The 25,398-nt window shown below is 35.0% G+C and overlaps 2 protein-coding genes across 4 annotated transcripts; one reads left to right on the top strand and one right to left on the bottom strand.

The window, feature by feature from the left end:
- Positions 1-3,944: 3,944 nt before the first annotated feature.
- Positions 3,945-15,487, top strand: LOC102605263 (uncharacterized protein At2g37660, chloroplastic). 2 transcript variants are annotated; one of them, XM_006362683.2, is made up of 10 exons: positions 3,945-4,250; positions 11,276-11,388; positions 11,507-11,560; positions 11,665-11,749; positions 11,906-12,011; positions 12,477-12,563; positions 12,824-12,921; positions 13,241-13,350; positions 13,926-14,065; positions 15,161-15,487. In XM_006362683.2, the coding sequence occupies exons 1-9, from the start codon at positions 3,995-3,997 to the stop codon at positions 13,989-13,991; spliced, it is 975 nt and encodes a 324-aa protein (XP_006362745.1). In that variant the 5' UTR covers positions 3,945-3,994; the 3' UTR covers positions 13,992-14,065; positions 15,161-15,487. The 2 variants fall into 2 exon arrangements, with proteins under 2 accessions (XP_006362745.1, XP_015158633.1); XM_015303147.1 differs by lacking the exons at positions 13,926-14,065; positions 15,161-15,487 and having other exon boundaries at positions 12,824-12,944; positions 13,241-13,332.
- A 748-nt stretch (positions 15,488-16,235) lies between these two features.
- Positions 16,236-23,729, bottom strand: LOC102604691 (phytochromobilin:ferredoxin oxidoreductase, chloroplastic). 2 transcript variants are annotated; one of them, XM_006362681.2, is made up of 8 exons: positions 23,385-23,729; positions 21,087-21,206; positions 20,001-20,095; positions 19,233-19,326; positions 18,988-19,119; positions 17,241-17,345; positions 16,896-16,946; positions 16,236-16,808 (listed from the first exon to the last, which is right to left on the bottom strand). In XM_006362681.2, exons 1-8 carry the CDS (start codon positions 23,619-23,621, stop codon positions 16,617-16,619), a joined length of 1,026 nt encoding a protein of 341 aa, XP_006362743.1. In that variant the 5' UTR covers positions 23,622-23,729; the 3' UTR covers positions 16,236-16,616. The 2 variants fall into 2 exon arrangements, with proteins under 2 accessions (XP_006362743.1, XP_006362744.1); XM_006362682.2 differs by lacking the exon at positions 21,087-21,206.
- Between the last annotated feature and the right edge of the window lie 1,669 nt (positions 23,730-25,398).

The raw sequence follows: 25,398 nt of genomic DNA, 5'->3' as shown, positions 1-25,398 counted from the left end.
GACCTAAAGAATTACTCAAATCATTTTCATTATTAGTAGAGTTAATTGTCAAAAACACATTTGAACTATTGCTTTTTTGGCAAGTTTCACACCCTACTATGAATTGTTCTTTTGAACGATGGTTCAGGTAGAAAAAGGGAACAACTAATCGTTGTTTGTATTTTAATATATTGATGATGATAGTTCAGGTAGGAAAATGGAATAACTGATAGTTAGGATATGAAATTCGTTCGATATGTTTAATTTTACCATTATCTCTTATTAGTAAGATAAAGATAAAGTTCCTAAGTTGATAACTTGCTCAGAGAACATCTATAAGAGACACTTTTCCATACTTTTATGTGGAAAAAAAATTTGGACAAAAATGCTTTTATTTAAATTACAAAAATTTGAACTTTATGAATCGTTCCTTGGTTTTAAACTTTTACCAAGGAATGCGATTCATGATATTTAACACTCTAGTAAATTTTTGAACTTCATGAATTGCTCATTTAGATGTCACTTGTCGATCTTTCGAATTCTAGTGATTTAGCTAGGGATATTTTTGTCCAATTTTTTTTAAATATAATTTAAATCCTTAATTAATCTTAGATGGTGATTGAAAGAATCACTTTATAGACTGCTTAAGACGTTAACAAAGGAATTTTTTTTTGAACAATGAAAGTTAGGATTTGGTCATTGGTCTATGCTTTACCTTAATAAGACGAAAGGCAGTGGCGGAATCACAAATTTTTAATAGGGGTTTTAAAATATGAAAAGGTAAATAAAAAGAAATCAAAGGGATTCAACATTTAATATATCTATCAAAAAAAAAATATTTAATTATGTATAAAAAATATAATTTTTCATCAAAAGAAATTTGAATGAATCCCTCAATCCTATCTGGCTCCGCCCTTGATGAAAGGGACAATTTCTTTATGTCGATATTAATTATGTTATGCTTGAAACATATCGTGTGATATGTGCTATGTGCTATGTCTAAGGTATCTAAGGCCTTTTGTCTGCATTTCAAGCATTTTTGCTTTTAAGTTCTTACACATATAACTAAAGTTTTATTATATTATACTACATATCTGAAGTTGTTCTGAAGTGGATAGACTTGCAAAATTTCATGTGAATGAAGTTTCATTATTTTTATCTAAATGTAGTAATATAAAACTTCAAACGCCACATATTTAATAGTATTCTAAAATGAATAGATGTGGATTTTTTAAAAAACTGAGTACGTATTAATATTAAGTATGATATCCAAATGAAGTACCCCATAAAAAAATACCATTTGATTTTGGTGAAATTTGTGTATGCTCGTGTTTGGTGCATTAGAAAAACAAGTACTATAAAACAACAATTAGAGGTCATGGACTAATTGAGTAAACAAAAGAGTAAGAATTTGAGAATAAGATAGTTAAATCAATTTATATGATTTCGTATCTTGATTTGTCACAAAAAAAAAAACATCTATCCACATTTCCTTCTTCCAGATGATGGAATGTACTAAAATAATATTGAATCGAGTGTATTAATTAGGAGTGTCAAATGGACAGGTTGAGTTGAAATTGAAGATATTAAAAGGAGAATTTTCGCATATAGTCACTCAAAAATAACTTAATTATGTTTCATAGTTATAGTTTGTTAATTACGATTCGTAGTTAAATGTTAGAGGGAGGAGAGATACGAGCGAGATTGGGAGAGGGAGGAGAGTGGCGAGTGAGAAAGGGAAAAGAGTATATATATATATATATATATGTCGAATTGTATATGTATATCTGTCAAATAATTGTATATATGTAACTGATATACATATGTATTTGTATATCTGGCAAGCGAGATTGAAAGAGGGAGGAGAGAGGCTAGCGAGATTTGGAGAGGGAGGAGAGAGGCGAGCGAGATTGGAGAGGGAGGAGAGAACGAGCGAGAGAGGGCAGAGAGTGGAGAGAGGCGAACTGTATATGTATATCTGTCAGATAATTATATATATGTAACTGATACACATATGTATTTGTATATCTGGTGAGCAAGATCGGGAGAGGGAGGAGAGAGGTGAGCGAGAGAGGCCAGAGAGTGGAGAGAGGCTAATTGTATTTGTATATTTGTCATATAATTGTGTGTGTGTGTATATATATATAGATGTGTATATATATATATATATATGTATTGTATATGTATTTGTATAAGTGACGTAATTACAACTAAAATTAATCTGTGAGCCGTAATTAATTCAAACTATAGCTATGTTAACTAATTAACTAGTATATGTTTGTTTATCCGCGTAATTTTCTCATATTAGAATGGATTGAAATAGAAATTGGATTGGATCCCGACCTACCCAAGTTTACTTTGGGATCAAATGGGTTGGGTTCAAATGGGCTTAAAAATAGGTTGGGTCTTGACTCATCTAATTTGATCCGCTTAATCTCAATAATTTTAATATATTATTATTTAAGTTTTATATTCACACTTTGAATTTCAACTCAAGAAAATTTTAACAAGTTACAAATTGATAGATAAATCCTAATAGATACAAAAATAGATAGTAATACATACCTTCAATATTGGAACATACATTATATCAATGCAAATAAAGAGTCTTAAATTGAAAATTAAATTGGGCTCAATCGAAGATTCTCTTAAAATAGGTTAAGACTTGAATAAGTTGAGATTGAACTCAATTCAAATTATCTTGAGCTCAACCCTTAATTTCAACACCAGATTGGCCAAATTGAATCAAGACATGGATGTAATTTGTTATGTTAAGAGTTTTTATATGTAATTTAGCAAAATATTAAAGAGAAAATTACGCGGTTAAGCAAACTTATACTACTTAATTACTCATCATAGCTATAGTTTGCTATAATTACCACTCACGACTAACATTATACATTAATTACGCGGGCTGACTTCGAGTTTGTATAATTAGTCACGTTTGTATATGTATAATTCGTCATAATATACAAATATATATGTATAATATACAATTATCTAACCTATATACATAAACAACTCACCTCTCTCCCACTCTCTGCTCTCTCTCGCTCGCATCTCTCCTCTTCTCCCAATCTCGCTCGCCTCTCTCCTCCCTCTCCCAATCTCGCTTGCCATATATACAAATACATATGTATAATATACAATTATCTAACCTATATACATATACAATTCACATTTCTCCCACTCTTTACCCCCTCTCTGTCGCCTCTCTCCTCTCTCTCCCAGTCTCGCTTGCCTCTCTCCTCCCTATAACATGTAGCTACGAATTGTAATTATCAAACTATAGCTATGCAGATTAATTGGGCTATTTTTGAGTGGCTATATGTGAAAGTTCCCCAATATTAAAAGGGTGAGAGAGTTGGGCCTCGGGGGTGACAGGGTGGATGGAGAGAATACAAATTAACATAAAATATCACTTATAGAACTTGTTTTCCCTATTTCTAAAAAAAGCCATTCCCTCATTTTATAGAAATTGTTTTCGAAGATAAAATATTTTCAAATTTTTTATCCAACTAAACATGATATTTCCAGATTTTTTTGGTTTCCATACCAAACACACTCTAAGGGGTCATTTGATAGTTGGTTTGAAAGTAAGTATGTAGATATTAAATTTAAATCTTGCATAAGTAATCCCATGATGAGTAGTTGATTAAGAAGTAAATTATTCGTGTATAAAATAAATACAGTATTTGATTTTAAACAATCTGCATAACTATGTATTAATTATAAGAAAATCTATGTATTATTTTATGTAAACTAAAAGATGAAATAACGAATACATGTATAACTATTACGTGCATAAAATAATATTACATATATTTCCTCATAATTAATACCGGCATAATTTTAATCTAGTTTCTAAGTTTAGTACTTAAACCAATAGGATATTTCCAATTTGAAGGACATTATAGTAAAAACCACAATTTCAAAAGACAACTACCACCACAAGTAGTTCTCAATCCCCCTTTCAACTCCCCGCGCTTTATCTTCTTCTTCTTCATCATCAACAATGGCTTCCAAAATCTCTGTTTCCCCTTTCTGGAACCTTCCAATTTCCACTCAAAAAACTCAATTTCCTCTTTTACAGCAGTTTCCGTCTTCTTCTAGGATTTTCTCTTCGAAGCTCAAATCAAATTCTTACAAATTTATATCAGTTTCAGCTGCTGTGACTGAAGAATCCCAAACTTCTCCTCCGTCATCGTCATCGTCGTCTCCTGCATCGTCTTCCAAATTAGTTCTTGTTGTTGGTGGATCCGGTGGCGTTGGTATTGTTCCTCTCAATCTCTTTTACTTTCAATCAAAAAAGCTTATTATGACTCACATCTGTCATATGTAAAATGTTGTGTTGAAATTGAAATGAAATTGCTTCCGTAATAATAGTAGTTGTTGTAATTGGCGGTAAATTTTGAGAGGAATACACAAAAACACACCTGAATGATCACTTTTTTGCGAGTTTTTTACTGGATTCATTTCCCATTTCCTATTTGAACTATCACCAATTATTTATCGAGACATGTCTTGAAATTAATGATTTAGCTTCCATGTGGATGAAATTTTATTGGCAAATTAAGTTGTCACGCGCCTTTTGGCATTGTATTCAAACACTTGGTCTAGTCAGCTTCTAGCGTGTTTTTATAAATAGTTGGTGATAGTTCAGGTATGAAACTCACTTGTTTTTGACCATTATCTGTATGAATTATTTATGACTTGGGCAAAACCATTATCCTTTTAGACTATGATCAATGGGTTAAGATCGTTTTTTTTTTTTTTTTTTTGATGACAAGGGAAACCCGCAGCCGCTACCCTTTGGGTGCGCACAAGGTAAAATCCCCACTCCTATGCAATAGCTCGCAAACCACATAGGAGAGGTAACCCGCACTAGGCAAGCCCGGTGCGACGAGCTCGACCCAGAAGGCAAACCCCTTGCTTTCACTGGCAAGGGGTTTCGAACTTGAGACCTCCAACATGGAAGTCCCAAGCCCAAACCACTGGGCCACCCCGAAGGGTGGGTTAAGATCTTTTCTTGTTGTAGTTTCTTTGCATCTAGAGTGTACTAGGATCCTTGTTATTGTCCAGGACCAGTCGGCCCTTGATCAATAAAAAAACTGTTTCGTCTTATAACCTCTACTAAAAATGAGGGTTGTAACGAACATATGGACATTCTCTAGTCATTTTCCTGTGTTTGATTTCGAATGAGCCTTCTAAGTAAAAGAGTTGGAGTAGCACAAGCAACACTAGTTGAAAATTTTACCTAGTATAGTTGATCACTTGGACCTGACTCAACCCCAAAACACTAGCTCATAAGGTGAGGATTGCCCAAGACCATAAGGAGATCCATCTTAAATTCCCCACCGATGTGGGAGTCTCCAATCATGTGTAGACTGAATGATTACTCGAAAAACCTAAAAAGAGTTGTACTTACTTAACAACCTCTAGGTATGGCATTTATTATCTCTCTATACGATCCTTGACCTGACAAGGTAGAAGCAAAGGTTAAAATTGGAACCCCTTTTGTTCTAAATGCATATGTAGCAAGTTGAGCTATGATAAATATCCTAATTAACATACACATGTGAATCTGCCAGTCTGTCTGCGAAAATGGAGTGTTTTCTCTTTGAAGAACTATTTATGATTAAGCAAAAGTGCTTATATTAGTCAAAAAAACTAGCTCGAAGTCTGTGTGGACAATATATAAAAGAGAGGGTGTGTGAGAGAGAGAGAGAGAGACTCATGGACGATACAAAATCATCCCTTTGCAGTCATAATCAAAGTTGTAGTGAGCTAACAGAATCTATCATATTTTGTTCATCATATACATTTTGTTTATACATTCGTTTGCAAAATTTGGTGTTGGATTCTGTATGTTTGAGATTTTGATTATACTATTGCTTTGATTTCAATTTATTTGGTACTTCATTTTAGATTCCGCACATCATATCTAATAATCCATTGGAACAAATTTGTAGAGTTATAAATTCATTTCTTGAACAGTATCCTGTGATCTGTTTTATTCATACCATGGAATATGCTCAGTATGTATGCACTGCAGAAGATTTAGCCTTAGACATGATATCTACTTCATTTACCACTAATTATTTCGAGATAATGTACTCTTTTTTAAAACTAAAATGGAGATCTTATATCCTTTTCTTGTTATTTTTCATTTCTCTTCCTCTTTCTCAGAAATATCAACCTCTTTATTCTGGCTTTTCTTGAATCCTTGACGAATGATTCATGGTTAAGATTGTTATTTGAAATATGGGAATAGAAGATACTACTCCCCGGCAGTGGCGCCATTTCGATTAATGTTTCAAAGATACTTCATCCAATTCTAAGTGTCAACGATCGCTAATCATTATATAACCCAACCAATTGAGTTGGGGTCGATCCCACAGAGAGTAGCTTTCTTTTGAATTTAAATACGAAAGTATGACAGTGACCTTTTCAGCTGAACAAACACAACACTTGAGAGTTTAACAGTCAAATTTTAGGATATTGTTACCAACCCACATCCACAATCTATCAAAGAACAATCAGATAACTAGGAAACACTTGGGGGGTTGACTAACCAATTGCCAAATTCAACTTACTGGGTGTACATCATTATCGATAATTGATAACTTGTCGCGGGTAAAATGGACTATAAGTAAGGCAAATTTCTCTCGAACAATTACCTTATTTCCGTTGAGTTCTCTCGAACCTCAACACTATCCTTAAAATGACCAGCCCACGTTCTCAACAAATCCACTCTTTCATACTGGATACAAAGGTTTGATCTTGGGTTTCACTTTCTCAAGCTGAAACCGTCAAGACCCACTACTAAGGATGCCAAATTACTACGTTGGTTTTGTACCTCTCTATCGAGCAAGCACAAAACTTTGAAATCTATCACACTAAATATGCAATATTGAAGTTAAACCACCGCAATAATTTAGACCCACTTCAGAATAACACCAAAAATCACTAATCGATAACACCCGTTTAGTAAAATGCAGTAATTGATCACATTGTCAGACCCCTAAGGTTAGGGTTTTATCCAATCATACTGAAAAGATGAAGATCAATACCTGCCATGTTTTTCATAGCTGGGTGAATGAAATTCGAAAGTTAAACTTAACTAAGAGCTTCTCTATTACAAAATCCAAATGGGAAACCTTGCTAAAATCACTTGAAATCCTCAATGGTAGTGTTTTTTTTTGCTCTCAATCTTTTGTTCCTCACGTTTTTGAATACTTTCTCTCTCATGAAAAAATCAATTTATACAAAATCAGGTGTGACTTTTTGGGGCCAGTCGGCGAGGAAAGTCGGACTTAGCCGACCGCTCGGCGACTCGTTGATTGTCCTTTCGTCTCGCCTTCATGCTTCACATCTTCTTCATCCGACCACTGTAATTTTAGGCAACCTAACTCAGGATCGCCGTTTCACTCCGTGATGCTCCCTTCTGTCTTTTGTCTCACCCATATGTGATTATCTAGGTTTCCATCAGTTCTTTCAGCGACCTGGCCATCTGTCACAGATGAAATCGGCATTTCGCCGAGTGAGACTGATGTCCGCCAAATATAATCCTAATCCAACCTCAGTATTCTGTAACTTTAGGTGGTGGATGGGCATCATGGCGAGTCGCCGAGTGACATCGGCAATTGTCAGTCTTGTTTTTCCCTTAAGTCTTGCCACAGAACCATCAAGATTAACTTTAATGGTAAAGACCCACTTAATCCTATTGATTTCTTCCCTTCGGGTATATCCACCAAATCCCACGTGTGGTTTTCCTCTAAGGCATGTATTTCCTCAAGCATTGCATTAGACCATCCCGGATGACTCAAATCCTCTTTCATTGTTTTAGGTACAAAGATAGAGTCTATAGAAGCAATAAAAGATCTAAAAGCGGAGGACGAGTGGTCATAGGAAACAAAATTAGCAATTGAATATGTGGATTTGCAAGTAAGTGTACCTTTACGAAGAGCAATAGGGAGGTCAATGTATTCGTAAGGATCAAGCAAAGGAGGATCTGATGATGAAGAAACTGGTGTTGGACATGTATCATTGGTATCTCTTCTCCTTGAGTAAACTTGAACAATTGGTGGTTTGGCTAGCGCAGATGGAGCAGGTGGTAAAGGCACAACAGTCGATTGGTGTTCAATAGGAGAACTGGGAGATGGAGAAACATAATGGGTAACCTGGTAGACTAACCATTCATCTTCTTACTCCTGACTCGTACAAATGGGAGGTGCATACAAAAATGGTATAGTTTCTGAAAATACCATATCACTTGATACAATATATTTGCCAAGTTCAATAGAATAGAACCGATACCCCTTCTGAAGGTGAGAATATCCCAGAAAAACACATTTCATTGCCTTGGGATCCAACTTGGTAACAGATGGTCGAACATCTCGAACATAACATGTGCTTCCAAATACCTTAGGTTCCACCGGAAATAATGCGTTGTTTGGAAAAAGAACACTATAAGGCATATCACCATTAAGCACAGTAAATGGCATGCGATTAATCAGAAAACAAGTTGTTGAGACTGCATCGGCCCAAAACTGTTTAGGCACCTTCATTTGGAATAAGAGGGTCGAGCTGTCTCAAGTAAATGTCTATTCTTCCTCTCAGTAACTCCATTTTGAGAGGGTGTATTAACACATGAAGACTGATGGAGAATACCGTGTTGTCTCATGTAGGACCAAAATAATTCTGACATGTATTCTTTAGCATTATCACTCCTCAGAATACGCACTAAAGCATTGAATTGAGTCTTGATTTCAACACAGAAGGCACCAAAGTGAATAAACACTTCAGAGCGGCCCTTCATAAAATAAATCAAAGTCATTCGAGAGAAGTCATCAACAAAATTGACAAAATACTTGTGCCCAGTTTTGGAGACGACACGACATGGTCCCCATATATCAGAATGAACTAACTCAAAAGCCAACTTAGCTCGCTTATTAACCTTTGGACCAATTGAGTGAAGATGATGTTTTGCAAATCGGCATGACTCACATTCCAATGATGGAATATTCTGGAATTGAGGGCAGAACTTTTTCAACAAAGGTAGAGAAGGATGTCCCAATCGACAATGTGCTTCAAATGGAGACATGACGCGAGAGCAGGCAACCGACCAAGACTCCCATTCATCAAGGATGTAGAGATCATCAGATATATGTCCTTTACCAATAACCTAATTTGTCGTAAGATCATGAAACAAACAATGATCAGGGAAGAATGAGATATAACAATTATGGTCTCTTGTAACTTTGCTAACAAAAATCAAATTAAAGGCCAACTTTGGTAAACTTAATACAGATGATAGAGTAATAGTCAATGTTGGTTTAACAGTCTCAAATCCAAACAGTGTTACAAGTTGATCCATCAGCTACAGTAACGGAAGAGGGTGCTTTGTGTGATCGAAACTTAAAAAAATATTGGGATTACCTGTCATGTGATTTATGGCCCCTGAATCAATCACCCATTTATTTGATGAGGTGATAAGACATGTTTTATCCGACTCAGTGAAGGCATTAAATAAAGTGGATTCCTTCAATGATTTCTGATATTGAGAGAATTTAGCAAACTCTTTAGCCGAAACCAAAACATTTTATCAGCTAGTGGACTAGAAGCCGTCACTTTCCCGACCAATATATTCACTGTATCAAAATAAAATGACAGAAAATCCTCCAAAACTAAAAAATTACCCAAACTAGGTGGTGTCTTCTGGACACAACTACACAATCCAGTAAATCACTTAAAAAGATTACATAACTATCACAAAATTGAAGCCCTAACCAGCAAGTATCAACCAACAAATATGAAACACAAGATGACAACCGAAGAATTAATTCCAACACTTCACTTGAAAGGATGAATCTTCTCAAATAAAAACAAAAGACTCAAATAGGTTCTTCTGAAACAAAGGACTAATATGATCCCTCAATTAAAATTCTGCTCACCCAAATCAAAATAGTAGTCTAACACAAAATAGTAGATCCTTTGAGAGAAATAACCACTTACAGATCAGAGAAACGATCAAAGAACGGAAGGAAAAAATGAATGATCTCACCAGATCTGATCAAGAGCACCACAAAGTGTATAGGTCAGAAAAGGTAGGGAAAACATCAGAGAGGAGAACGAAGTTCGACTGAAATGGAGTCTGGTGAGGCAGTAAGCCTAACTCCGATGAAGCCAAAGGTCTGGCTCTGATACCATGTTATCTGAAATCTGGGAATAGAAGAACTTGTATTTCACTATGTTAAGAAGTACATGTATATATACAATCACTAGAGGTTCTATCAAAGGTAAGTAAATATCCTACACATCTTTCTATGATTTAGCTACCTATATAAGGTAAGATAATATTCTTACAATATCCTACAATATTCTGCAACACTATTTTAAAAGACACTTGTGATCAGTCCTCATAAAACAAGTATTGCGATCATTTGGTTATAGGAGGCCAACATAGTACTGATGTCAGCATCTGCAAAATGAGAAATTGAGCATCAGTCCAATGAGATTTGTTAACAGCCTTGGAACTAGATACTCCAGAGACCCCTTTAATAAAAAAAGTTCTTCGAAGTTGAAGCTCGGTATAGTCCATGCTAATGTTTTCATCCATAATGCTTTAAACACCACATCATACTTTTCCACAGGGAAAACTATCAAGTCCAGACAATCTCTGATGCTCGAACACTTCAAAAATGTCATCGAGTACGTGTCAGATCCTTCAAAAGTAGGCATTGTTGGAGCATCCAACACGGATGCAGCAAGAAGTCCTTGACTGTCCCAAAAGTGGTTTCTAAGGTGTTATTACCCAAACTCACATATCCGACCTTAGTAGGTAAGATACCCTTGTCTCCACATCAATGAAGTTACTTACAGATCAGAGAAACGATCAGAGAACGGAAGCAAAAATGAATGATCTTACCAGATCTGATCAAGAGCACCACAAAGTGTATAAGCCAGAAAAGGCAGGGAAACGTCGGAGAGGACAAGAAAGTTGGACCGAAACGGAGTCTGGTGAGGCAGTAAGCCTAACTCCGACGAAGCCAATGGTTTGGCTCTGATACCATGTTATTTGAAATATGGGAATAGAAGAGCTTGTATTTCACTATGTTAAGAAGTACATGTATATATACAATCACTAGAGGTTCTATCAAAGGTAAGTAAATATCCTACACATCTTTCTATGATTTAGCTAGCTATATATAAGGTAAGAGAATATCTTTACAATATCCTACAATATTCTGTAACAAGATTCATATAACTTTTTTGTATTATATGAATGATGCAGGACAGATAGTTGTAGCATCATTACTCAATCGGAACGTCAAACTGCGTCTCATTCTTCGAGACCCTGAGAAAGCAACTACTTTATTTGGCGAGCAGGATGAGGAAAAACTACAGGTTGGTCTCATTCTTATATGGCTATGCCAAACTCATCCACCCCCACCCCCATGCCCCGGGTCCAATTAGCTCGAGAAGGTATATTCTTTGTTAAAAGAGGATTTCTCAAACTTGATAGGTATGGAAAGGTGACACGCGGAGTCCTACAGGCATAGATCCATCTGTATTTGAGGTTTGTTCATCACATCTAGAACCTTTCTAGGACTTCCCTGGGAAGTTAAAATGGCTTACAAGTTTCTCAAATTGCTGCTGGGCTGTGCACAACTGACCTTTCAGGGTGTAACTCATGTCATTTGCTGCACCGGGACCACTGCTTTTCCGTCTAGGCGGTGGGATGGAGATAACACTCCAGAAAGAGTAGGTTAGAATCTTTCTAGTGAGATGTCTACATTTATGTGGTGGTCTATATAACTATGTCGCAATGTTTCATTAAGGAATATATAAAATGAAGAGATGCTATTTTTAAGTTTTAGTGCAGTAGTCTTTCTCAATGACATACATGCATTTGTTTGTGTAGATTGGGATGGCGTGAGAAACCTTGTTTCAGCATTGCCTAAGTCACTAAAAAGAATTGTTCTTGTTTCATCTATTGGCGTCACAAAGTTCAACGAGTTGCCTTGGAGGTAATATGCCTCTTATATTTAGAGTTCATCTAATGATTTACCAATTCGTATAAATTTCTTGTTGATTGGGGACTGTTAACTTCTTTTTAACTAAGAATCCAGATTAGCTTTTGAATGCTACTTTTTGTGGAATTCAAATTCACTGACTTCTAGGGCTTAGATATCTTGGCTTATGTGTGCATCACAAAGAGAATGAGAAGGTGATGAACTGGGTTTTTTATCATGAGAAGGAACGATGAAGAATGGGAGAACTTATCGATGTCAAGCTAGACATACACCTTTCAGAAACTTATACCAGTTTCACACGTTTAATCATTTCTCTAATATGGGCGTCAAAAGTGACTGTTTGCTCCTTGAGAAGCAAAATGAGACCAAAGATACATAATTTTCTCCATCCTTAAGAATAAAGTAGTTCTTTTGTTCTTTTACTCTCTCATAATGTTGTTTCCAACTTTTGTTTTGTAGCATCATGAACCTTTTTGGTGTTCTCAAGTATAAGAAGATGGGGGAGGATTTTGTTCGCAATTCTGGTCTTCCGTTCACCATAATCAGGTACTCGAACTATTTTAATGTGTTTTACTGGCTGCGTGTTAATAGCTTACCTTCTATACACTGACAGTGTAAAATAATGTTTACACTATCAGGAAAAGATAACTACAAGTAGCTGTCTATAATAAGTAGAACTTGTTACCTGAAAATAGAGCTGAAATTACATTGATCATTGTCAGCATGTTAATTATCTCATATTTTTTTGTGTTACTTGAATTTCGAAAAGTTACGTCTTTGGCTTATTCATCAGTTTGAAATTACAGGGCTGGTAGATTAACAGACGGACCATACACATCATATGATTTGAACACACTGTTACAAGCTACAGCTGGCGAACGGCGTGCAGTTTTGATAGGTCAAGGTATCTAATCTTTTAGTTTTCATGTAAGTAACATGTATGAGCTGAGGGAATTACTTTTTAAGTGTCTATTTAGGATCCCATATTTAAACAAGTTCGCTAATGACTCTCTTTGTTATCGTTTTTCATGATAATCAGAGCTTTCTTTAGTCAATCTTCTTAAAACACCAATAGGTTCTTCTAAGCACTTGGAACCTTAAGATTCATTCTATACGAGGATAGTTTTGTAATCAATGTGAAAGCAATCTTTACTATTTCCTACGTCGCGAGACATTTTCGTTTTGTTTTCTTACTATATTTATTTGGTTTTGCATACTTCTAGGGGATAAACTTGTTGGAGAAGTTAGTAGGCTTGTTGTTGCCGAAGCTTGCATACAGGCATTGGACATAGAATTCACAGAAGGACAAACTTATGAAGTAAACTCTATTCCGGTAATTATCTTGATCTAGTACATATATTTCTCACTTACAGCCTTCTTTGATAAATATATGATATTATCTGCAAGTAGCTTTGATTTTTTAATGAACGAGACGGAATTAATCTGAAATTGAAAGTAATGACGAGGAACATATATGAAGTGGACTGTAATCTCTTTGAGAGATGCATTGTGTTGTAAATAAGTTATGGCCAGGTTACTGAACTTAGAGAGGTTCTACATGAGACTTTAGTTAATTGAACAGGGAAGAGCTGGGAATGGGGAGGAATCCTGGCCAGTGGAGGATTCAAGATTTTCACCGAAGGGTTTGAAAAATAAAAATATAATGATATTTGAACTTCCTTAAGATGAATTTTGAACTCCTAAATCACTAAGTCAACCTCTATATATGTCCATAAAAAAACTAAAAAGAAACTTACACATGCATAACAATAAAAGCATAATCCAAAACCAAATGGTAATACTTTAGTTTTTGTCTTTGAATGTAATCGACATACCTTTCAAATGTTCTGTCAACAGCAAGTTTTCAGATCATAATTACCTTTTCCACTGAACCATGAAATAATGCAGGGTGATGGACCAGGAACAGATACACTGAAGTGGCAGGAGCTATTTAAAGCTTCTCACAGCAGTTAACTGCAGTTCAACTATATTTCTTATACAGTTTATCAGAGGAAGCTTTCTATTTATCTATACACATACACTGAACTGTAAGTCACTAAAACAATTCTATATGCAACAATTTGTTTGATGAGTTAGTATGTCAATATAGATAGTCACCTATATGCTGTCAGTAATGTAAAGAAAGCCCGTATATTTATTCGCCCTTCCACTCTTTGTTAGTATATAAGCATTTTTTTCTAGCAATTTCTGATGAATTTCAGATCACCTCAGTTTTTATGATGTTCTATATTTCTAGTTTTGATAGTTACATGACCAATAGTAGATAATTTGAATTTTTCTTAGGTATTGTTGTTCGTCTGGCCCTGTATGTGAAATGAGTAATAGTACCAAACTGACTTTATCTAAGCATGAAAGAATAGCAGTGAATCATTTGATTTAAGAATTGAAACACTGTTAAATATTTACAACATTTTTAGAGGATGAATCAAAAGTATATAATTTTATGACTTGTAGGCTAGACATGCTTAGTCATATATTGAGAGACTGCAAATTGCAGTAACCTCTGTTCTTTTTGTATGTTAAACTTTTCTTGTACACATTATAGATACTAAAAGTTTCCGATACCTTTAAAAATGAAGGGTGAAGTCCTCATCAGGGAAGTGTTACATTAACTACCTAGAAACCAAGAAATGAACTTCATTGTAGTGTTTTTTTTCAACTTTAGGTTGTATCTAAAACCTCTAACCTGACTAATTTGGATTCACATTCGTTACGCAAGACCATTAAGGGGATAAAGTGTTCCTTACCAAAGAGGTACTTCATTCTCTGAGTTTGAATCCAAGTGAAAGGATCCCAACCATCTCACCACATCCGTTGGTGGTAACTTTGTAGTAGTCAAGTAAATCCGTTGAACTATCTCACGGATTATAATCGGATTTGTGTGAGAGAACATAGTTGAATTATCTGTATGGGTTGAAATTAAGGTACCCTTAGCAAGCTGCAATTCTCCAGCTAGAATACTTGGTGGCAGAAAGAATGATAAGTCCCATGTCATACTGCATCTGAACATAGTTGAATTATCTTAATGTGTATTTTCTGTAACGTGAAATCTTTATGCAAACGTAGAGTTTTCTGATGTTAAAACCACTGCCTGAACTCAATGGTGATCTTCTTTTCAACAGGTGAGAGTATTTGTAAGTAGTAGATAGAGTACAGTAAGAACGAACCTACAGACTAAAGATCGATGATCCTTGTTGCTGCTGCTTTCTGGTTCGATCATGTAAAAAGTATACAACAATGTATGTATTTTGTAAGTTCTGTATAAATATTTTTGTGAAAGTTTATAAAATCTCTCAGATAAATGTGTTGTATGTATCCACAAAAAACACGAGTTGTCTCTGCATTTTTACCTCTTTTGTAACATTTGGACTACTTCAGATGACTTGTCTGATCACAAGTTTTCTCAACTTGTGGCTTGGCATGAAGATATGCAAGTCCCAATTTACTCATTTCTCAACCCCTCTACCCGTTCGTCTAACCTGTCAACATTCATGAGTCGTTAGCTCAAACATTGCTCGGAGACAGGGTCAAGAAGTACTATGCATAGCTGTCTCCGCGTTACTTTCTATCAGTCTCACCCAACAAGATGATTCATCCAAGAGAAAACAAAGTATGGCTCATTAAAGCAAGAACCCAAGCTAAAGAGCAAGACAATTCAATTAAGGTAAGGAAAAACACTAAATTAAGAGTTCAATAAGGAGCATTGGCATCACTGGTAAAGTAGTTGTCATGTGAAGTCACGGGTTTGAGCTGCGGAAACAATCTCTTGAAGAAATGTAGGATAAGTCTGTACAATAGATGAGCCTTGGTGTAACTTGAAAAGTTGCCTCCATATGACCTGAAGGAACTCGGGCTGTGGAAACAACCTCTTGTGAAAATACAAGGTAAGGTTGTGTACAATAGAACCTTATGATCCGACCCTTCGCTGAACCCTGCCTATAGCGAGAGCTTAGTGCATCGAACTACCCTTTTTACATCAGATTTCTCATTCTGATGACCTTTTTTTTTCAATTTGTCGAAGGACGTGGACATATGCAGTTCCAAGCTTATTGCCATCTAAAGAACCAAAAGAGATACTGGTATAATATGGGATCGGAAAAAGTTATATTAAACTTTTTCGATTAATAACATGGTAATTTCCCCGGTCAATACCAACAGTGATAATAAAAATGGGAAATGAAAAAAGTAATTAGGGGATGTGATGAACTATATACATTGACAGAGATTGAATAAAGAAGAATAAAGAGAACATGTGAAAGATACAACAGATTACATTGGGTATCGGAAAACACTCTCTACCTTCACAAGGTAGGGTAAGGTCTGCGACTCTACGTACACAACACTCTCCCCTAACCCCACTTGTGAAATTACACTGGATATGTAGTCGTTGTTATTGATCCGACACTATCACCTATGAATTATCCTCCTGCATCAAACTGTCAAGATTGACATTGACAGAGACGACTACTACTACTACAACAACAGCTGCTGCTACTACTACTACTAAATCCCATACAAGTTGGGATCGGCTAATTGACAGATACGATGTAAAGAAAATAAAAATTTGTAAATATTACATCAGACTATCTTAACTCTATCACCTATGAATTCTCCTCTCGCATTCCATGGTCGATTTTCGAATGATTTTCCGATCATACTGCGCTTTTCATTTACTTTACCATCTTCACATCTGTACTCAGGAAAGTAATCAAGAAATGTTTTGCTCCCAAGATCACTAACACCATTGAATAGGAATTCCCTAATCACATTCTGAGTAATTAAAAAAAGGGAAAAAATGAATTATTAAAGCTTCCAACAACAAGACATAGTAGAGGTTTTTGGATGAAAGAATGATACCTTGGCAAGATCTTCCCCTATCAGTCTTTTCAGAACTCCATGTCCTGGATCCTAGTAAAAGGGCATTTTGGATCATCAGAGAGATCAAGAAGGACAATAACAAAGTGGGAAAAAGTTGCTGCTCGGACTCTTCAAAATTGTCAACGGGTGTGTGTCGGATACTCCAAAGGTGGTGCATTTATGGAGAGAATCCGACGCGGGTGCCGCAACATTTTTTGGAGAGTCTGAGCAACAAAGGGGGAAAAGGACAGAGAAGCAAAGACGGAGAAAAGGCGAGGGAGAGGTTAAAATTAATTATTTCTTAAGACAATGTAAGAGAACCCATGAAAGAACAACTGTACCCACTTTTTCAGATCTCCATGTCAAATATTTATGCTGAGCTTCACAATTGAGAGCGATTTGGAAAGCATCAGTTTCCTCGTCTGATCTATCCATTAGCTCAAGCCATGCCTGTAACAGAAACAGTTAAGCAGTAATCCTGGTAGACAAAGCTGGATTTCTCAAGCCATGAGAACTTTTGACAAATGAAGCTATTTTTTTTAGAATGGTAACATAAAAAAAGAAGGCATAATACATAAACATGACCCTTAACTTGGCTTCAACCGGCAACTATGACCTTTTACTTTGGGTGTGCTCAAGTAGCCACTGAAACTTGTATAAAATTGAATAAATAGATACATTCGTCCTACATGGAAATTTTGTGTCCTACGTGTATTATGTCACGTAGGACATGTGTGTCTATTTGTTTAATTTTATACAAGTTTAAGTGTCTACTTGTGCACACCCAAAGTTGGAGGGCATAAATGTTAGTTGAACCAAGTTAAAGGGCATATTTATGTATTATGCCAAAAAAGAAGAAGCTATTTACAAAAATATAGCGGACAAGACTAAGATATACAAGAGACAAATTTAATTCTGCTCTTCCTCTTTCAGCTTCAGCTTACTGAGGACATGACCCTAGATCGGAAGGTATGGAAGTCGAGGATTAGGCTAGAAGGTTAGTAGGTAGCCGAGTATTATCGCACTTCATGTGGGAGAGGCAGGGGCTATCCTCCTCTCCGTTTCTCCTTGTTAGTAATATTATTTAGGAATCACATAGTTTCTTTGTTCTTCGGTGTTTATTACTAGTTGTTGCTCCATTTGCTTTGTATGTTGTTTTTTTTGTTGTCTTAATTTTTTATAATCGTGCTTCAAATTCTTCTTTTCTTTTGAGCCGAGGATCTATCGGAAACAACCCTCTACCTCACAAAGGTAGGATAAGGTATGTGTACATCCTACACTCCCTAGATCCCACTTGTGGGATTGCACTAGGTATGTTGGTGGTGGTGGTGGTGGTGTTGTTGCTGCTCTTCCCCTTTCACGTTTATACCTACCCATCCAAAAGCATATTGCTAAATTGTCTGACCACCTCATCAAAAAACATAAACAATTATCATATAATCGAGTAGTTTTTTTACTATGAATAGCTCCCTCTTGTTGATAGGGAGCTTACTGCCCCGCTCCCCCACCCTTTATAATTGTGATTATTGTCATGGAAAAAGAGTTTGTTCTCTGTCAAAGAAGCATGCTTAACACAACCTATAGCATAAGGCATTTGACCCAGGTCTAAATTAAATGTTGCCTGCGCTACAATGCACAAAAGCCCTCCATCCCACCAGAAAGTAAAGAACCAGTGGTGCCTGCTTGTGCTTGTTTTTCGTGATTACTATGAAATAGATGACAGACTCGATTAAGCAGGAACCCTAGAAGGACAGCGATGATGTACTTCTATTTACTTAATTATACTTCACACCCTCTCACATGCATGCCTGAATCATTTTCATTGGTCAAGCACGCGGAAATTCTTTTTGATAATGAGTGGCAATGAGACTTGAACACAAGATTTTTTTTCCTGCCCCTATACAACGTTAAGTTATGTAAGTACCTCGTTTAAAAGACTGAACAGTTAGAGAGAGTACTCTTTATTTACTCAATTATATCTTCAGTACCTATATTGAGAACTCCACACTAAGGTAGGCCTGCACAATCGTTGTCTACTAATAAGTTGTAACAACATAAAAGTGGGCACAATGGGAAATAGTTTACTTAGTACCTGGTAATATTCCTTGAATGCAGAAAATAAAACTGAATGGTTGTGTGGACTAGATGAGAATCTTGTCCATATGACTATTGGTGAAAAAAATCTCAGAGACTCGCTGGTGAGCTTCCCTCCCCAGGGTAAAAGCTGCATGAAATCTGTGTTAAGTCACCATACAATCATTTTAGAGGAGATTCTGAAAAGTGCTTGAAACATTGTTACGCTGAGGATTTGTGTAAATGTCAGAAGATCATTATAACCTCAGAATACTTGAGGCCTAGAGGAATCAAGTCTTTATAGTACTTCTCCTTGTAATCTTCTTGATCCATGATGTCATGCAATGGGTTGAGGTCCCTGCATATGTTTTATAAGGATTCGGTTTCGGTTAATCTCTGACACAACAACAATTCCAATTCAACAAAACACGGAATTAGCCAATTTAACCTCTAAGCATTGTTTTTATAAGAATATTTCTACAAGGTGAAAAAGAACTATTTTCCTTTCGTTTCTTCGCTTTTAGGTGTTCCAGAATATGTGTTATTTATTACCTCATTCTTGCTCAGAAATATAAAGTCAGTTAATCATAGTTTAGCAAACACATCTGAGTTCACGTGCAAATGCTCAGCATAGAAGATAGAAAAATGAAAGCTACATAATCTAACTTATCAAAAAAGAAAGCCATATAATCTATAGCAGTCTTAAAGATCACGTCAAGATACCACATTATTTCTTACATAAAACTTATAGGATGGTAGTAGTGAAAAAATGTATACGTGAATACATAGGCAAGATGAAGCGATAGGGAAAAATAGTTGTCGAGATGCAGGATAAAGATGTGTCTGTCCCCACTTGATGAAAGCAGGGAAACATAGCCTGATACTTCTCCATTTACCCCAATAGGATGTAAGACAACGGATTCTGATTGCATAAATCACTCTCCCGAATAGTTTATGAACTGAACTCTTTGTTGGATAAAATGGTCATTATGGAATCAGGAAAAGTATGAAATGAGTAAAACAATAGCTTACAGTACAATTATGTTCATCTTAGCAGTAGTGAAAAAGTTGGCACAGAAGATAGGCAGATCATATTCCGGTTTCGGGAATGCAGCAAAATCCAATACCTGCATGAAATGCCCTTCATTTAGTTCAAGGAGAACTGGCAGACTCGTTTATGATATTAGAACTAATATATCTGCATATACAACAATGAAACTCAGCATTCCTTGCACAATTCTCATCGCGCTTTGACTTGGGGAATCAGTAGAAAGGGAACCAGACAAAAAGAGTTTCCCGATCAAAATTTTGAAGCTGCTAAAGAATAATTCTTTACCTAGGCCACACGAAAGATGACATGTCTAGCACATATTATATTAACAGATAAATGAAGCTCTTCCTTAGAGGGTATTTTTGGTTCACGTGTGATTTTACAGCCCAACTATTCTCTCTTTTACCAGATTGCACTGCAAATGATGTTTAGCAGTTTTACATACCTCTATCTTTTCTCTCAAGGTACTCCCTTGATACCACATTTGATTATTCCCTTCATTATACTTCTGTGATTGTTTCAAAATGTGTCCTTATTTCTTAATGGTCGACACCATAAGGGAAGAGTCAATTTCTTAAAGGCAGAAAACATACCATTATCCCAATAGGTAGAAGATGGTTCTCTGCTCTCACTAAGAAGTCCAGTACTAAGGTCACTTAGGTATTTGGCAGCATCTTACTCAGGTTTCTTAAGATTGTTTCTCTATTTCACAAAATCTTTTTTAAAAGAGTATAGGATTTAATTTACTGTCTGCTATAGCTTTTGATAGTCGACTGAATTACATAAACATCTTGAAAAATCAAGAAACGCCCAACTTATCCCCCCCTCCGGCTCATGTCTGTTTTATCAAAGGCAAGAGAGGCAAAAAGAGCCTTGACATTTCAGACTAGAGACAGAAGAATCCTAGCAATCTGAGAGATGGAGATATCTCCCTCAAACTTGAATTTGAATTGGCTAGAAATTAGATTCCTATATTAAATTTAAGAAAATAGTCATAATTGTACTATAAATTTTTTTTCTTCTGAAACCAAAGACTGGCTCTAACATGAAATTGAATATAATTGGACCTGCATGCCGTCACTCCCTTCAATACATAGACTCCGAAGGAGTCGAATTTTAGGGGCTTCAAAAGAAAGCATTTGTAGTTCCGTTTTGTCATCCATGGCCAATAAAGAACTGTATTTCTCCTGTAGAGAGGGAAAAGGGTAACCACAGTTGGCCAGCATTAGTTCCGTAGAAAACCTTTTTATGGGGGGTGAGGATAACTCTGTAGAAAAGCTTAACAATAGCAAATCCACAACTTAAATCCTTGTAAAGAGTTAAATTGAAAAGGAAAATTTCAAAGGCAACTTAATGACCTAGAGATATCATGAAACTTATCATCTTTACAGCCTTAAACCGTGAAAAAATAAATAAGCAGAAAGCATGGCACGCAAAATCATGCATTTCAAAGCAAGGAGAAATTGAAAACAATAACATTTACATGTAGCTGGTTTAGAGTTGAAATGCACATTTACCCTCAGATATAGCCAGGAATGTTTCAAAGAGAAGAACAAGACTAGTAAAATGAGCAATCACAAAGAGAAAAAAATAACAAAATCCCATTGTATTACCACTAGTATACAACATAAATTTGTAGTCCTGTTCAAGAAGCACAACTTATTATTTGCTATACAAATACCAACCTCAACTGTTTTTTTCTTTTGGTTCATTTACGCTTTATGCACTTGCTATACCATCATTAACTTATTTGCAACTTACTGAATCACCTAAATGAATGAATATTGCACACCTTATTTCGCTCCGTTCTCTAAAAGATAAAGATTACATATTTTACCTGCCAACACCCTTCATTGTTTGAGCTCACTTGATATTCCCCCTCCCAGAACCCCTTGATTCCCTTCCAAGTTCAACTACTTAGTTTACCTCATCTTTTATTTAATTTTCTTAATCCTTCTTGTTTTCATCCAACTAAACATTGTCATAAGCTTTTAGGCTGGACTAAATGAGAAAAATCTCCACAAGGTTTTACATTCTTTACCAGAAGCGAACTAAAATTTTCTTAAGAATTCAAGTTATTCAACACTTTTGATCTAATAAAGATTAATATACCTCTCTTCCCTGAGAATTCCTGTTTCAAACTAGCTGTTTGCTTCAACAATACAGCCACAATTGTCCCAATTTATCGTCCCAATTAACCTTGCTTCTAGAGGTGGAAACTTTAGTACAGCAAGTAGTAAAAAACTAAAAAATGAAGTATAAAATCAGCTGGGGTAGTATTTCATCAATCTCAATAAATTGTTAGGTAAAATCCTCTGGAGTCCTCACTATTACCAGCCCATTTCCACTTCTAAACCACAAAATCCTGAAAACCTCTGAATGGTACATTAAATTCACCATATTCCAAAATACTCAATGAGCTTCACCACATATGGAACGACAATCCCAAGGAGAGTAATCACTATCAATTTTCTTTATTGTCGTATACCCTTTTTCATAAATATTTTGATTAGTTGCACTTGAGCCGAGGGGCTTTCGGAAACAGCCTTTCTACCTCCACGAGATAGGGGTAAGGTCTGCGTACACTCTACCCTCACCCTCCCAAACCCAAGTAGTGAGTTTACACTGGATATGGATATGATGTTGTTGTTGCAATGAGGGTGGCTGATTTTTTTGTCCCAACCTAAAAAAGCTAAACTTTTTAACTCTGATTTTGTTCCTTCTTCAAGAATTTGCAAAATCAATTTCATACATGTAATAAGGGTGGCTGATTTTTAGTCCCAACCTAAAATAGCTAATCTTTTTAACTCAGATTTTGTTCCTTCTTCAAGAATTTGTAAAATCAATTTCATACATGTAATAGGGGTGGCTAATTGTTGTCCCAACCTAAAAAAAGGCTAATCTTTTTAACTCAGATTCTGTTCCTTCTTCAAGAATTTGCAAAACCAATTTCATACATGTAATAAGGGTGGCTGATCTTTTGTCCCAACCTAAAAATGCTAATCTTTTTAACTCAAATTTTGTTCCTTCTTCGAGAATTTGCAAAACCAATTTCATACATGTAACAAAGGTGGCTAATTTTTTGTACCAACCTAAAAGAGCTAATCCTTTTAACTCGAGACTTAGTTCCTTCTTCAAGAATTTGCAAAACCAACTTCATAAATATAATAAGGGTGGCTAATTTTTAGTCCCAACCTAAAAAAACTAATATTTTTAACTCAGACTTTGTTCCTTCAAGAATTGCAGAAACAGAAAAAGTTTCACACTTAACACCGCAAAAGAAACACACAGAAACTAAATCACATGCTCAGTACAAACATAATGAAAGATTGTGGAAAACAATGAAAACCCAAAAAATTAGATACCTGCAATGGAGAAGGGGCCAAAAGGGTATGTGTGTTGGTTTCTTCTAAAGCAAAATGAATCAACTTCTTGTAAGAAAAACCAGAGCTTTCATCTGCTGTCTGGCTCATACTCATACACCTACTTCCATCTTTATTAAAGCTTCTATATTTTCTATTCAAACTAAATTTATTCTTACTTTTCAGTCCAAGAAAAGGAGTAGATATGGAAAACCAGCCTGGTGAAGAAAAACACTCCATTGAATCAAAAAGTTACAATCTTGAAGTGTTTCAATTCACAGCTCCATTTTTTCTTGTTAATTTTTTTTTTTTACTGAAGAATTTGCTGCTTAGTTTTCAATGATTTTTCTCTTCTTGATTTACTATAAAGTACTGAATAAAAAAAAAATTGCTAGTATAAACAGTAGCCAAAAAAAAAAAGTAGATGGTACCTGTTTGAGCAAGTGGTGGATTTTGCTTTGAGCAAAGGGACGGTGATTGTGCAAGCACGTCACCAAACGGCAGATTATGTTCGTTTTGGTGCTACTGTCTCCGTCTTAATTTACGTGACATCGTTTAACCGAGCATCAAAATTTAAGAAATAAGTAAAAATTTTGTTAGGTTTACGAAATGACTTGTAGTGAATATGTTTAGTTAATTTTTCTTTATCATAAATTAAGTGAGATTCAATAAAAATAAAATGAAAATAATGCTATTAAATAAAGAGAAAAATAATAATATATTTCATTCTATATCAATATTAAAGTCTATCTAATTTAAATTCATGATCATTTATTCATTTTCATAAAAGTTCTTGTTTTGGGTGGTTTTTAATTTATTTTTTTCCTTTAACATTTCAAGTAGTAATAAATGGTGGCTGAAAAAGTCACAATATTGTAATAACGAATCCTTTTTATTCGTAATAAATTTATATTTTCATATTATAACATAACATAAGTTATTTCATTTACAAGGTATAAGTTTAATTCATCATCACAAGTTATATTGAAGGGATAATTCAGTTCCTATAGAATTTATGTTTGGAGGGACAAAGTTTAGTTTCAAAATCCGTAAGTTATGTTATAAAAAACATAACTTAATTTCTACAGAACTTATGTTAGATAATGCAAACTTATGTTAACGAATTAGATACTACATAATTTATGTTGAACAATTTAATTTTTACAAAAATTATGTCAAATAATTTCTAAAATTATGCGAAGCTAAATTAGGTCATAAATAAAATTATTTTGTCCATAATTATTTATTAAATAAGCGATAAGAACAAAGATTAAAAATCATCATCCTAAAATAAAAGACAAAAGTTAATTAAATTCACATTGCGTAAGATTTTTTTTTTTCACCTTCCTCGCGTAAGATTTATTTAAGTGAAAATCGCCCCCACCACCCTAAAAAAATCAAAATTTAAATCTGGCAATTGATGATAAAAGATTAAAAAATATATATTAATAACTGAAGAGGCCAAAAACATTATCTTAATGAGTAAACCTAAGGAAAAGTATTTTAATGACAAAAAAATATATTATATTTTTCATTTTTATTTTCATCCTCCAATATTCACCTTTTGTGGTCCATACTCTACCCCTATTTGTTTCCTTGGATTCTCCTCTTTTAATTTCTTTCAAAAAAATTTACTTTTATTTAATTATCTTAGATCTCTTTGTCCTCATTTTTGGGGAATGTAAGAGGGAAGAAGATTACAAAAAATAAATAGTTTATTTTTTAAATTTTTTTTAAAAAAAGTACAGGGAACAAGATCTATTTTGCACAAATTGTAGCAAGATTTAGAGTATGGGTCAGAATTTATTCTACATCTACCCCTTAAAAAATATAACAGGTGTAAAGGGAATTAACACATAGGGTGTGTTTGGCATGATAAAAATTATTTTATCAAGAAAAATGGTTTAAAATATTTTTTTATTTTTTTTATTAGTTAAGTTTGCCTTTCATTCCATTTTTTTTATAATATAGATTGGTTATAATGTCGTTGTCTAGAAACTTTTCATACATATCTCCA

The sequence above is a fragment of the Solanum tuberosum genome, unplaced genomic scaffold (genome assembly GCF_000226075.1).
Source record: "Solanum tuberosum cultivar DM 1-3 516 R44 unplaced genomic scaffold, SolTub_3.0 scf00412, whole genome shotgun sequence".
NCBI classification, from domain to species: Eukaryota; Viridiplantae; Streptophyta; class Magnoliopsida; order Solanales; family Solanaceae; genus Solanum; species Solanum tuberosum.
This window is presented reverse-complemented; position numbering and strand designations above follow the sequence as displayed.

What these genes read in the sequence shown, in the direction of transcription:
- LOC102605263 (XM_006362683.2), top strand. Translation starts at nt 3,995, where the DNA reads ATGGCTTCCAAAATCTCTGTTTCCCCTTTCTGGAACCTTCCAATTTCC. An exon ending in CTTCCGTTCACCATAATCAG is followed by an intron (nt 12,564 to 12,823) that starts GTACTCGAACTA and finishes TTGAAATTACAG; the next exon opens with GGCTGGTAGATTAACAGACG. An exon ending in TGCAGTTTTGATAGGTCAAG is followed by an intron (nt 12,922 to 13,240) that starts GTATCTAATCTT and finishes GCATACTTCTAG; the next exon opens with GGGATAAACTTGTTGGAGAA.
- LOC102604691 (XM_006362681.2), bottom strand. Translation starts at nt 23,621, where the DNA reads ATGGAGTGTTTTTCTTCACCAGGCTGGTTTTCCATATCTACTCCTTTT. An exon ending in AAGATGAACATAATTGTACT is followed by an intron (nt 19,327 to 20,000) that starts GTAAGCTATTGT and finishes AAACATATGCAG; the next exon opens with GGACCTCAACCCATTGCATG. An exon ending in TAGGCCTCAAGTATTCTGAG is followed by an intron (nt 19,120 to 19,232) that starts GTTATAATGATC and finishes GATTTCATGCAG; the next exon opens with CTTTTACCCTGGGGAGGGAA.